The 14,287-nt window shown below is 38.1% G+C and overlaps 1 protein-coding gene across 3 annotated transcripts in view; it reads left to right on the top strand.

The window, feature by feature from the left end:
• PPP2R3A (protein phosphatase 2 regulatory subunit B''alpha) overlaps positions 1-14,287 on the top strand; it is a 186,986-nt gene that overhangs the window by 108,599 nt on the left and 64,100 nt on the right. For all 3 annotated transcript variants that reach the window (XM_025376513.1, XM_025376516.1, XM_025376514.1), the window contains 3 exons: positions 3,091-3,177; positions 7,002-7,158; positions 11,945-11,993. In XM_025376513.1, coding sequence (XP_025232298.1) covers positions 3,091-3,177; positions 7,002-7,158; positions 11,945-11,993 — 293 coding nt within the window. The remainder of the gene's footprint in view (positions 1-3,090; positions 3,178-7,001; positions 7,159-11,944; positions 11,994-14,287) is intronic.

Below are 14,287 nucleotides of genomic sequence, written 5' to 3'. Positions count from 1 at the left end.
TGTTAACCAAAGAGTGAATTAGAAATCTGTTCACCACTCCTGCCAAGTGAGAGCCAGGCTTCCAGCATTGGAGTTTGTTCTTCTGTACACATACATAGTAAAAATTATTTGTAACTTCTGTGTCTGTGTTTAATTCATTTGTCAAAAACTATATGACAGAGCCATCAAACATTTCTATTCCTGGTGACCTATACTTGTGAATTAGAGGTTTTAATTCAATAGATACCAAGAGGAAAGGAAACTGACTTATGATTTAACTTATATGTCAAGTTGACTAAAGATCCCTTGGTGAAAAATGGCCAAATTTCATTTATTTCACTAGTAGTAAACAGTTATTCTAATTATGATTTATTTTAAAATTTTATTTGATATTTTAAATGATGATGAATTTTATTTACGTAGAAGACAGCGGTTACAAAAACAATAACAAGTAATGTAGAGCTAGCAGCTAGATGCTTCACCACTAGATGGTGCTCCTACCTCAGCCATCTAAAGTGCTGAATCAGTGATGTGAAAACCAACAAATGTGCTGATCAAGTGTGGCCACTGAATAAGGAGATTTAGGCTATGAAAAAATGGAATACAAATACATTGTTTTATAGTATTAGATAAGTAGGTTAGCACAGGCTAAAAATAGGAAATGCCTAACAGTCAAACTGTTTGCAGATTTTAAAAATTCTGTCAAAAAGGAGAAAAATAAAATAAGCATGAATGGATACAGATTATAAAGTTTTATAATTTTTAACACAGTAATTTCATAAATAATATAAAGTATTTGAGTATATAAATATAAATTTTAAATTAAAAACTCATACTTTAAGATAAATTTACATTCAGAATCAAGAAATAAGGACACAAATCTTCAACAGAAAAATGTGGTTTAATAATATGTATTGAAATTGACTTTAACTTGAGAGAGGGGACATGGAATTATGATAAATGAAATTCTTAATGTTTATTTTCATACATAAAATTTCTGTGCTAAAATCCTCCATCATTTTTACATGAACTTCCACCAAGCTGTTGCTAAGAATACAATATTGAGTAAGACACGTTCTCTGTCCTCAGTGACCTCAGAGTCTGAGTGGTTGGGGCCAGTAGAGAAATTAGGCACTGGCTAGTCTTAGCTCCCACCTAATTCAGGAATCCTGTCAACTTCCTAAATACTTGGGGTGAAAAGAAACCCAGCCACTTCATACAAACTCGTTGCTTTACAGGGATAATTTTAGGAAAGTCTTCCTTATATTGAAGCATTTCAGTATAAATGCATTTCTGTCTTGCAGTTGTAATTCTTCCCTTTGGTGCAACACAGAACAAGTCAGCTGCTTCTACCCAATAGCCACTCAGATCTTGATCACATCTACACTCTAGTCTTATTTTTTTCCCAAGATTAAACATTACTACATTAGTAGCATCTTTCACAATTATTTTGAATATAGTAACACTTATCTGTTTTGTGGTTTTTGTGCATTCTATGTGAGTCTATCTATAAATAATAGACGAAAATACTGATATATGTGAAATACTAATTAGAGACCTTTCTTGGGTTGACATCCATCTGCTATGCAAAACTCTGACTAGAGTTCTTCAAATACTTATGAAGCCAACCCATATTTCTCTAACACAAAGATAATACAAAAATCTTAGTTATGCAGCTTTCAAACCTCATTATTTTATCAAGCAGTTATAGACCACCTGATATATAGAAAGTACCATATAAGTTACTGGAATACAAGTTGAGAAAGACCTGGTCTCTTAGTGTTTAGAGGTGGTGATGGTCAGGTGCACCAGTGTTTAGAATGTAACCACGGGGACAGCTAAAGGAGGCTCAGGTGGCAGTGGAAGCACAGAAGGCAGGGCTCTAGTCAGTCCCTGTTCTGGGGCCTCCCATGGAGTGTGACACTTGAGCTCAATTCTGTAGGGTCAGAGGGGTTAGCACTGATAGCAGGGGTGGGGTGGTGAGTGCTGAACAGCTGAAATCTAGACCTTCATCCTGATGCTAGTTTTTCCATGTTCAGTTAAAGAATCACTCCCTCTGCTGAAGAATCCAGAAAGAAAGGTGGTTTAGTGCCTCATTAGGCCTGCTATTGAGAAAGATGTCCAAATATCTTGCCTTATTTGTTCTTCTTGCACCAAAATAGCTTGAAAAAGAGATCTAATCTTTTCCATGACAAAAACCACCAAAGATAACAGGATTTCTGTATTATTAGACTATCAAAAGCAGAATGCACCCCCCCCCCCCCAAAAAAAAAATAAAGCTGCTTAAATTGCTCTTTTTGCCACTGCTTTCTTTGGGAGAAGAAAAATAATCGGAAATGAAGTGGGTAGGAATTACTGCAGGTAAAATTGTTAAGAATGCACTGTGACCTCGTACGTCCAGGATTGCAGCTTCCATCTTCCTTCTCTGATCCTCTCCTACACCACAGCACACACATCCTCAATTTAGACATATTTGTTTCTTATCTCCTCTTCTCCCATTCCATCCAAAGTTTTCTCCAGAGATACAATTCTGCTAAACCCATTAAAACACCAGCTAATAACAAAGATGTTCATGCCCAAATTAAAGTTAGGACATAAATTATCCCAGATGTATTTGAATTCCATAGAGTCTAGAAGACCAAGAGTCTTGAAGACTCAAGTGAATAAGACTATGATAACCAGAATAAGACCCTCTTGAATCATACCACCTTGATAGCCATACTTCTGACCAGTTAATCAATCATTAGGCCAACCCAGCAGATACTTCTCACCTCATATGCCTTCCCAAAACATTGAGCCCAATAAGCATTACTTGAATCAGGCATCACTGTATAAATTGGAGGTAAACAAATGAAGTGATATGAAGGCAGCTGGGAAGTGAAGACTTGTGAGCAGATAATTTTTTTAATTCTTCTTGGAAGTACAGAGGCAAATTCAAAATATATAGATGTATAGTTAAAAATACAGTGCTGATTTTTACTAGGAATTACACTTAACGTAGTCAAAAAGCTAAAAGTTAAATTGATCCCAAGTGTGTTCATAGATGGCCTTTGAGAAAGTAGTGGAGATCTTCAATGTTTTTATTTGCTTTTATTTTCCTTTTGGAACCAGGTTATTCAGAGAATATTCTACACAGTCAACAGATCTTGGAGTGGAAAAATTACTTCGACAGAGATAAGAAAAAGCAACTTTTTGCAAGTATGCCTTTCATTAGAATTCATGTGTAATGAGCAATTTAAATAATTTTCTTACTCTAACAAATATTTGAATGCTTACTGTATTCAAAGCACTGTCACTACTTTCATTCATTAAGCATTTATCAAATACCTGTCGTGGGACGCTGGAATGTTTTGGGTGAGGGGGTAAAAATGAAGAGAATAATAAGGGATCTCTGCCTGAAGGCATTCACTCTGGAGCAAAAAAGTGAAGTGTACACACACTAAACCTGAAATGATAATTTCCATAGACATAGATAAAACGTACAGAGAAAGCTTCACAATAGATAAGCCTGGAGGGGTGGGCTGGGGCTAGGTTGGGAAGGGTCTTGGAAAGCCCTTGGAAGATTTTAAACTTGATCCTTTCAGCAATGACTCTGTATCCAGCACCTGCTAGAGAAAAGTACTAAAAATTCCTTTTAAGAAAGAATACATTTCATTCAATTATTTTATTCATTTTACCAAGTGAGAGAGAAAGTATTGACCACTAGTGGGAGCCTTTTACCGAAGTAATCTTCATGCCTGATTGTTTAAGCTTCTGTAAACATAAAGAAAGTGAAATTGTTCACACTTGGGAGAAAATTAAAGGTTTTATTTTTAAGAATCATACTAAATGGAATTTAGGCTAATAATACAACCTTATTTACTCTTTATTTTTTCCTATCTTCATCTGAGACAGAGTAATGAAGACTTGGCAAAACTAGCAGTCCATGATGGATATACAAACATTTTTTTATTCTAAAATGAACAATCATCATCACAGTCAGTGTTGATATTTATTGAACACCTGATGCCTGCCTGGGCTCTCAGTAGGTAATATGGGATGGGTTAAAATGGCAGTAATTCCATAATACCTCAAGAGTAATTATAATAATCCCCCACTTTCCTGAAGCACATTATAGGTTGTAGTTTCTGAATCATTTTTATAGTCCATAGATTTATTTATTTTTTTTTTTTTTTGAGACGGGGGTCTTGCTCTGTTGCCCAGGCTGAAGTACAGTGGTGTGATCTTGGTTCACCACAATGTCCACCTCCCGGATTCAAGCGATTCTTCTGCCTCAGTCTCCTGAGTAGCTGGGACTACAGGCATGCGCCACCATGCCCAGCTCATTTTTGTATTTTTAGTAGAAATGGAATTTCACTGTGTTGGCCAGGCTGGTCTCGAACTCCCGACCTCGTGATCCATCTGCCTCGGCCTCCCAAAGTCCTGGGATTACAGGCGTGAGCCACCATGCCTGGCCTAATCCATATTTTTTCTTTTTTGGCTTTTAAAATTATTCCTTTTTTTTTTTTCTTTAACCAGTGATAAAATTTGAGGCCCAAATATACTTAAATGATTTGTATAAGATCACATACAAGTAAGTTGCTGAACTGGAAAAAGAACTCAAGTGTTCTGCTTCTTAGAGCATGATTTATTTTCTCCTGCCTTTCCTTCCCTGCCCCTCTCCTTAGTCTTCCTCTTCGTACTTAAACAATACTCATAAAGCATTCAGATAATATGAGCACATCTAGAGTAATAAACAGAAGTCACTATTCTTCACTCTACCATTTTACTCCCTTTCCCCAGTGGGGGACCCATATCATATGTGGTTTTATTCTCTCATAAATATATACATGTAGTATATAGTTTTGTTTTGTATGGCTGCTATTTTGAGGGTTTTCAAAAAATATATGGGTTCATACTATTCTGTTAACTTTGTTTTTTCACTTAACAGTGTCTCAGGGTTTTGTTCATTTGCATTCATATAAGTCAATCTCATTCTTTCAACTACTGCACAATCAACTGCATGGCTAAACTGTAATTAATTACATATTCCTCTATTGATGTCCAAATCATTTTCAGACTTCCTCTATTACAATGATGCAGTGAACATCCTTGTACCCTCCTCTTGTATGTGGTGTGAGTAAGAATGTCTGTAGAATAGACCACTGGAGGGAAAATTCTGGATCAAATACTATGCGCATTTTTAGTTTGGTGGATTCTGCCAAGTTACCCTCCAAAAAGCTTGCACTACTTTCACTTACATACTCACCAACAAAAGTTGCTGTCGTCTTCATTTTATGCCAATCCAGTCGGTAAAAATGATAGCTCTTTGCTTCTAAAATGTGCTTTATTGAAAGTGTTCTGCTTCTTACATATCAAAGGGCATTTTATAAAACGAAATATTATAAGCAAGTTTGGAAAACAAGAAAAACCATATTTTATCCTTATACAACTAGTATCATTTTTGTCTGTATTCATTTAGTCTTATTCATATGTACATATGCATTTTTAGGATTTTACGTAGTTCTTAGTGGGTACAATCTTGTATCCTATATTTTGTACTTACTATATCATGGTTTTCAGTGTAAACTTTATAATTTTTACTGGCTGCATAATTTTCTATTGAGCAGATTTACCAAAACTTAATAATTTATGTTGTTTTTAGTTTGCCAGAGCACTTTGGTTTTCCAGTGTTTATATTTTAAAAAATAATTTTTTGTTGAAATACTAACATTTGCCTTATGAAATAGTCCTCTTTGTCCCTCAAGGTTTTCTTTTTTTTTTTTTTTTTTGTTTCTTTTGAGACAGAATCTTGCTCTATCGCCCAGGTTGGAGTGCCGTGGTACAATCTCGGCTCACTGCAACCTCCACCTCCCGGTTTCAAGCAATTCTCTGCCTCAGCCTCCCAAGTAGCTGGGATTACAGGCGCCTGCTACCACACCCAGCTAATATTTGTATTTATAGTAGAGATGGGGTTTCACCATCTTGGGCTGGTCTTGAACTCCTGACCTCATGATCCACCTGCCTTGGCCTCCCAAAATGCTGGGTTACAGGCATGAGCGACCGCACCCTGCCCCCTTATGTTTTTTACTTTGCAGTCCATATTAATATTGATACATGTTTATTTTAACATTTAACTGTGTATATTTGTCCATCTTTTTTTAACCTTCCATATTTTTTTTAGATGTATCTCTTATAGATGCATATAGGTAGATCTATTTTGGGGGCATGGTTTTGATACTCAATCAAAAAATTTTTGATGGGGAGATATAATTCACTTATCTTTATAGTGACTATTCATATATCTGATTTTATTTCTGGAATTTCTTTTTTTATATATTTCTTACATTTTTTGTGCTTTCTTTTATTTTTCTTTCTGAATCTTTCACTTCTGAAAATGTCTTTATTTATCTGCCCACTTATATAACAATTTGGCTGACAGTAGAATTGTGGGTTCAGTATCATTGATTCTGGGGTTTGCCATAGGGGAGTACAGTGAGTCAGGGAAGACCCAGGTTTACTGCCAGCTCAGGGCCCTGCATCTCTATCTGCCGTGCCTATGCCAGGCCACCATGTATCATCACTATTGTATGAGTTACCTTTGTGATATAAACTTAATTTTTATTATAAAACCAAACGCTATATGTAGATGCCTACCCTTCTTAATATTGCTCACATAACTTTGAAAATTAAAAACAGTATTTGTTTCTGGCAAAGTAATGAAGACTATGATCTAATTGTTCTCTTTGTGCCAGTCTCTGACCTCTGACCAATTATACTCCCCAAGTAATGGTACTTCCCTTTCCCTGCTTTTACATCCTCCACAGTATCCAACCCTTCACTGAGCATATTATAGAGCTCAGTAAATGCTTATAGATTGATTGGTTGATTAAAGGTAGGATGAGGTTGCCTATTAAAGGGTTTCTTATTTGGTACCAGAAACAAAATTTTAAATTCAGTTTAAAACAGAAATTCACTAAACTGCACAGTGGCCAAAGCTGCTTTTTCATAATGTTTAAATTCTTCTTCTCATATCATTTCAGACCCTAGCACTTTTGGAAGAAGAGGAAGATATAAACCAAATTACAGATTACTTCTCCTATGAACATTTCTATGTTATTTATTGTAAATTCTGGGAACTGGATACTGATCACGACCTCTACATCAGCCAGGCCGATCTGTCTCGATACAATGACCAGGGTAAGTGATTCTGTAGATGCTAAGACTTAACCATTTTGAAGAGTTATATAAATCATCACTACTCATTATGAGAAATTCCCATTTGCTAAATTCTAAACCTAATCAAGTCCTCTTTACAGGCCAAGAATTTTTAAGAGGGGATAAGTGAAGATAATATAATTTTTTATTAAATTAATAAAAGCCTTGATGTAGGAGAAGGAGTTTGGAAGTAAGTAACCAATCACAGTCTTAGTTTTGATAAAGCGATGAGTCTTTATACCGGTGTGTATTTTCTGATGATGAATTGAATAAGATCCACACCTGTGTAAATCTGTTTGAAAGAGAATATGTATACACCTTTGTAAACCTTCCCACTTAACAATATTTCTATAAAAACCCAAGAATGAAAATAGTGTTTCTAACTTGCCAAATTTTCTTTTCAAGGATTCACAAAAATTTACTTTTGGAAATTTAGTTCCAGAAAGATATGTCTCTGCAGATGAATTTTGTGTGCTTTCTTTTGTCAGAAAACAGAAAGTTACATATCACATGATAATACCCTTTTTGCTTCATTTTTGCCAGCGGTAAATCCAGAACCTATTGCCTACTAATTTAATATCCTTGTTTTTTTTTTCGAGACAGTATCTCACTTTGTCACCTAGGCTGGAGTGCAGTAGCATGAACATGGCTCACTGTAGCCTCGACCTCCTGGGCTCAAGGCATCCTACCATCTCAGCCCCTAAGTAGCTGGGACTACAGGCATATGCCACCACACCTGGCTAATTTTTTTTGTAAAGACAGTGATATGGTTTGGCTATGTTCCCATCCAAATCTCATCTTGAACTGTAGCTTCCATAATCCCCACCTGTTGTGGCAGGGACCTGGTGGCAGGTAATTGAATCATGGGGGCGGGTCTTTCCCATGTAGTTCTCATGATAGTGAATAAGTCTCATGAGATCTGATGGTTTTATAAAGGGGAGTTCCCCTGCACATGCTGTCTTGTCTGCCACCATGTAAGATGTGCTGTCGCTTCTCCTTTGCCTTCTGCCATGATTGTGAGGCCTTCTCAGCCATGTGGAACTGTGAGTCCATTAAATCTCTTTCCATTATAAATTACCCAGTCTCATGTATGTCTTTACGAGCAGCATGAGAGCAGACTAATACAGTAAATTGATACCAGTAGTGTGGGGCACTGCTATAAAGATACCCAAAAATGTAGAAGGGACTTTGGAACTAGGTAATAGGCAGAGGTTGGAACAGTTTGGAGGGCTCAGATAAAGACAGGAACATGTGGGAAAGTTTGGAACTTCCTAGAGACTTGAATGGCTTTTACCAAAATGCTGATAGTGATATGGACAATAAAATCCAGGCTGAAGTGGTCTAAGGTGGAGATGAGGAACTTGTTGGGAACTGGAGTAAAGGTCACTCTTGCTCTGCAGAGAGACTTGGCATTTTGCCCCTGCCCTAGAGATCTGTGGAACTTTTAACTTAATAGAGATAATTTGGGGTATGTGGTGGAAAAAATTCCTAAGCAGCAGAGCATTCAAGAGGTGACAGTGCGTAAAAGTTTAGAAAATTTGCAGCCTGATAATGCAGTGGAAAATAAAAACCCATTTTCTGGGGAGAATTCAAGCCCACTACAGAAATTTGCATAAGTGATGGGGAGTCAAATGCTACTCACCAAAACAATGGGTAAAATGTCTCCAGGGCATGTCAGAGACCATCATGACAGCCCCTCCCATCACAGGCCTGGAGGCCTAGGAGGGAAAAATGGTTTTCTGGGCCAGGCCCAGGGCCCCCCTGCTCTATGCAACCTCTGAACATGGTGCCCTGCATCCCAGCTGTTTCAGCTCCAGCCATGGCTTAAAGGGGCCAAAATACAGCTCAGGCCATTACTTCAGAGAATGCAAACCCCAAGCCTTGGTGGCTTCCATGTGGTGTTGGTTCTGTGGGTACACAGAAGTCAAGTATTGAGATTTGGGAACCTCCACCTAGATTTCAGAGGATGTATAAAAACACCTGGATGTCCAGGCAGAAATTTGCTGCAGAGGCAGAGCCCTAATGGAGAACCTCTGCTAGGGCAGTGTGGCAGGGAAATGTGGAGTTGAAGCCCCCGTACAGAGTCCCTGCTGGGACAATGCTTAGTGAAGCTGTGAGAAGAGGGCCACCATGCTCCAGGCCCCAGAATGGTAGATCTACCAGTAGTTTGCACCATGCACCTGGAAAAGCCACAGATACTCAATGCCAGCCCATGAAAGCAGCAAGGAGCTATACCCTGCAAAGCCACAGGGGTGGAGCTGCCCAAGGCCATGGGAACCTGCCTCTTGCATCAGTGTGCCCTGAATGTGAGACCGAGTCAAAGGAGATAATTTTGGAACTTTAAGGTTTAATGACTGCAGTATTGGATTTTGGACTTGCATGGGGCCCCTTTGTTTTGGCTGATTTCTCATTTGGAACAGGTGTATTTACCCAATGCCTGTATCCCCATTGTATCTAGGAAGTAAAAAACTTGCTTTTGATTTTACAGGCTCATAGGTGGAAGGAACTTGGGTTGTCTCAGATGAGACTTTGGACTGTCGACTTTTGAGTTAATGCTGAAATGAGTTAAGACTGCAGGGACTGTTGCGAAGGCATGATTGGTTTTGAAATGTGGGGGACCTGAGATATGGGAGGAGCCATGGTTGGAACAATATGGTTTGGCTGTGTCCCCACCCAAATCTCATATTGAATTGCAGCTCCCATAATCCCCATGTGTCATGGGAGGGACCCAGTAGGAGTTAACTGGGTCATGGGGGTGGGTCTTTCCTGTGCCGCTCTTGTGATAGTAAGTCTCATGAGAGCTCATGGTTTTATAAAGGAGAGTTCCCCCACACACACCCCTGCTGCCATGTAAGATGTGCCTTTGCTTCTCCTTTGCCTTCCATCATGATTGTGAGGCCTCCCCAGCCATGTGGAACTGTGAGTCCATTAAACCTCTTTCCTTTTTAAATTACCCAGTCTTGGGTATATCTTTATTAGCAGTGTGAGAACAGACTAATATAGATGGGGTTTCGCCTTGTTGCCCAGGCTGGTCTCCAACTCCTGAGGTCAAGCAGTCCATCTGCCTTGGCCTCCCAAAGTGCTAAGATTACAGGCATGATTCACCACGCCCGGCCTGGTTTAGTATTAACTAAGTACCAAGATACATTGATTCATTCTTCTCTCATAAGATTGTCCCTGTTCTGTCCTTTAATGCCTTCTCAGGCACTGTTGGTTTTTAAACAATACTTTAGCTTATTAGATATAGCAGAGTATAAATCTTAAATAAATGCATTGAATTTTGTTTTTGTTTTTGTTTTTGGTATGGCTGTTACTAATGGTGTGCCTCTTAAGAAAAGGCTCATCAGGCCGGGGTCAGTGGCTCATGCCTATAATACCAGCACTTTGGGAGGCCAAGGTGAGTGGATCACTTGAACCCAAGAGTTCAAGACCAGCCTGGGCAACGTGGTGAAACCCTGACTCTACAAAAAATACAAAAATTAAAAATTAAAAAACGTCTTTTAAATGACAAAATAAATACAAAAATTAGTCGGGTGTGGTGGCATATGCCTGTAGTTCCAGCTACTCAGGAGGCTGAGATGGGAGGATCTCCTGAACCTGGGGAAGTTGAGGATGCAGTGAGCCATGATGCTGCTGCTATACTCCAGCCTGAGCAACAGGGAGACCCTGTCTCAAAGGAAAAAAAAAAAAGGCTTGTTATATATGGTGTCAGGTTTCATAGAGCTTTGCGTATTTAAGAAATAAAGTTGGCCAGGCACGGTGGCTCACGCCTGTAACCCCAGCACTTTGGGAAGCCGAGGCAGGTGGATCACGAGGTCAGGAGTTCAAGACCAGCCTGACCAACATGGTGAAACCCCGTCTCTACTAAAAATACAAAAAAATTAGCCAGGTGTGGTGGCGCATGCCTGTAATCCTAGCTATTTGGGAAGCTGAGGCAGGAGAATCACTTGAATCTGGGAGATGGAGGTTGCGGTGAGCCGAGATCGCGCCATTGCACTCCAGCCTGGGCAGCAAGAGCGAAATTCCATCTCAAAAATAAATTAAATAAATAAATAAAAGAAAGAACAGGTCTCTAGTCTCTCTCTCTCTCTCTCTCTCTCTCTCTTTCTCTCTCTCTCTCTTTCTTTCTCTCTCTCTCTCTCTCTTTCTCTCTCTCTCTCTCTTTCTCTCTCTCTCTCTCTCTCTCTCACTCACCAACATGCTAACTTAAGCTATGATTGTCTCTGTGAATAAAACTCCCTGATGGAATTTCTAAAAATCTTATGTTATATCATGTTAAACCCTGGACTTTTATAAAATGGGAATATAAGAAAAGTATGTTTGTAGTGTGTTTGAGGAGCTTTTAAAAAACTACTTGAAAGCATTCTCCATTGTTTTTAACTTCTATTTTATGTTGTTTTAGGAGCTTACACAATCAGTTCCCCCTTGAATTTAATTTAAGGATAAAATTTGTCTTGTTTATAGGAAAATTGGTCTCATTGGATAAAATCAATACAAATCCTATATATTTTTGTCTTAGTTGTCAGGATATTCAGACCTAACTTAGCATTCAGCTATATTAATACTTCCCAGATGTCAGCCATATTCATTTGCCTATTATTTTTTAAAATTATTTTAAAATTATGCATAAATAAAAATGTACTCACATTCTCATTATGGACGATGGTTATGGTTTAGCTTGTAGCTAATGAAAAATAAATTTGTAAAAAGTATTGCCTTTACGGAGCATATTTCTAACTAGCTTTGTAATTTTTTTATCTACATTTAGCTTCATCAAACAGGATTATTGAAAGGATATTCTCTGGGGCAGTAACAAGGTAAGAAAACGTTTAATGCTGCATTTAAAAATGAACAAGTAATACCATAACGATCTCATTTTAGCAAAGCTTCATGAATAATTTGGCAGTGCTGTTGGAGCAAATAATATCCTATAAAACATAGTTATGGCTTAATACAAGACAGTAATTCTTTTTTAAAAAAATTATTTCAACTTTTCTGATTCAAGGGGTACACGTGCAGGTCTGTCACATGGGAACTCAGTGTGATGATGAAGTTTGGTGTTTGGAGGATCCTGTCACACAGGCAGTGAGCACAACACCCAACAGGCAGTCCCTCAGCCCTCACTCTGCTCACTCCCTACCCACTTCAGCAGTCCCCAGTGTCCATTGTGCCCATCTTTATGTCCATGTGTGTTCAGTGTTAGCTTCCACTTACAAATGAGAACATAATGGTGTTTGGTTTTCTGTTCCTGTGTTAATTAGCTTAGGATGATGGCCTTCAGCTGCCTCCATGTTGCTGCAGGGACATGATTTCATAATTTTTATGGCTGCATAGTATTCAATGGTATATATGTACCACATTTTCTTCATCCAGTCTACTGTTGGTAGGCATCTAGGTTGATTCCATGTCTCTGCTATTGTGAATAGTGCTGGATAAACATACAAGTACATGTATCTTTGTGGTAGAATGACTTATTTTCCTTTGGGTATATACCCAGTAATGGGATTGCTGGGTCTAACAGTAGTAGAAATCAACTGCTCTCCACCACAACTGAACCCATTTACATTCCCACTAACAGTGTATAATCATTCCCTTTTCTCCACAGCCTCACCAGCATGTGTTATATTTTGACTTTTTAGTAGTTGACATTCTGACTGTTGTGAGATGGTATCTCATTGTGGTTTTGATTTGCATTTCTCTAATAATGAATGGTGTTGAGATTGTTTCATGTTTGTTGGCTGCCTATATGTCTTCTTTTGAGAAGTGTCAGTTCATGTCCTTTGCCCATTTTTAAATGGGGTTGTTTTATGCTGGTTGATTTAAATTCGCTATAGAGTCTGCATATTAGACCTCTGTTGAATATATAGTTTGAGAATATTTTCTTCTATTCTGTAGGTAGTCTGTTAAATCTGTCTATAGTTTCTTTTGCTGTGCAAAAGCTCTTTAGTTTCATTAGGTCCCAGTCATCATTTTTTGGTTGTGTTGCAGTTGCTTTTGAGGACTTAGCCATAAATTATTTGCCTAGGCTGATGTCAAGAAGGGTATTTCCTAGGTTTTTTTCTAGGATTGTTATAGTTTGAGGTCTGACATTTAAGTCTTTAATCCATTGTGAATTAATTTTTTTATATAGTGAAAAGTAAGGGTCCGATTTCATTCTTCTGCATATAGCTAATCAGTTATCCCAGCACTGTTTATTGAATAGGGAGTCTTTTTCCCATTCTTTGTTTTTATCGACTTTGTCAAATATCAGATGGTTGTAGGTGTGCAGCTTTATTTCTAGGCTCTCTATTCTGCTCCATTGGTCTATGTGCCGGTTTTTGTACCAGAACCATGCTGTTTTGGTTACAGTAGCCTTATAGTGTAGTTTGAAGTCAGGTACTATGATACCTCTGGCCTGGCTGTTGTTGCTTAAGATTGCTTTAGCTATTTGGGCTTTGTTTTTGGTTCCCTATGAATTTTAGAATTTTTTTTTTTTTCTTAAAACTTGTCTGTGAGAAAGGACGTTAGTTTAATAAGAATAACATTGAATCTGTAGATTGCTTTGGGGAGTATGGCTATTTTAACGATATTGATTCTCCTATCCATAACCATGGAATGTTTTTCCATTGGTTTGTGTTATCTCTGATTTCTTTCAGCAGAGTGTTGTTGTCCTCCCTGTAGAGATTTTTCACCTCCTTGGTTAGCTGTATTTCTAGGTATTTTATTTTGTGTGTGTGTGTGTGGCTATTGTAAATGGGATTGCGTTCTTGATTTGACTTTCAGCTTGAATGCTATTGGTGTATAGAAATGTTACTGATTTTTCTACATTGATTTTGTATCCCGTAACTTTAATGAAATTATTAGTTCTGAAAGCCATTTGGCATAGTTTTCAGGCTTTTCTATGTATAGAATCATGTTGTCAGCGAAGAGAGATAATTTGACTTTTCCTGTTTGGATGCGTTTTATTTCTTTCTCTTGCCTGATTGCTCTGGCTAAGACTTCCAGTACTATGTTGAATAGAGTGGTGAGAGTGGGCGTCTTTGTCTTGTTCTTGTTCTTAAGGGGATTGCTTCTAGCTTTTGTCCATTCAGTGTAATGCCAGCTATGTGTTTGTCATAGACAGCTCTTACTA

This window comes from Theropithecus gelada, chromosome 2, assembly GCF_003255815.1.
Source record: "Theropithecus gelada isolate Dixy chromosome 2, Tgel_1.0, whole genome shotgun sequence".
Classification (NCBI taxonomy): domain Eukaryota; kingdom Metazoa; phylum Chordata; class Mammalia; order Primates; family Cercopithecidae; genus Theropithecus; species Theropithecus gelada.
Note: the sequence above shows the minus strand (reverse complement) of the source record. Positions and strands in the feature narration are given on the sequence as shown.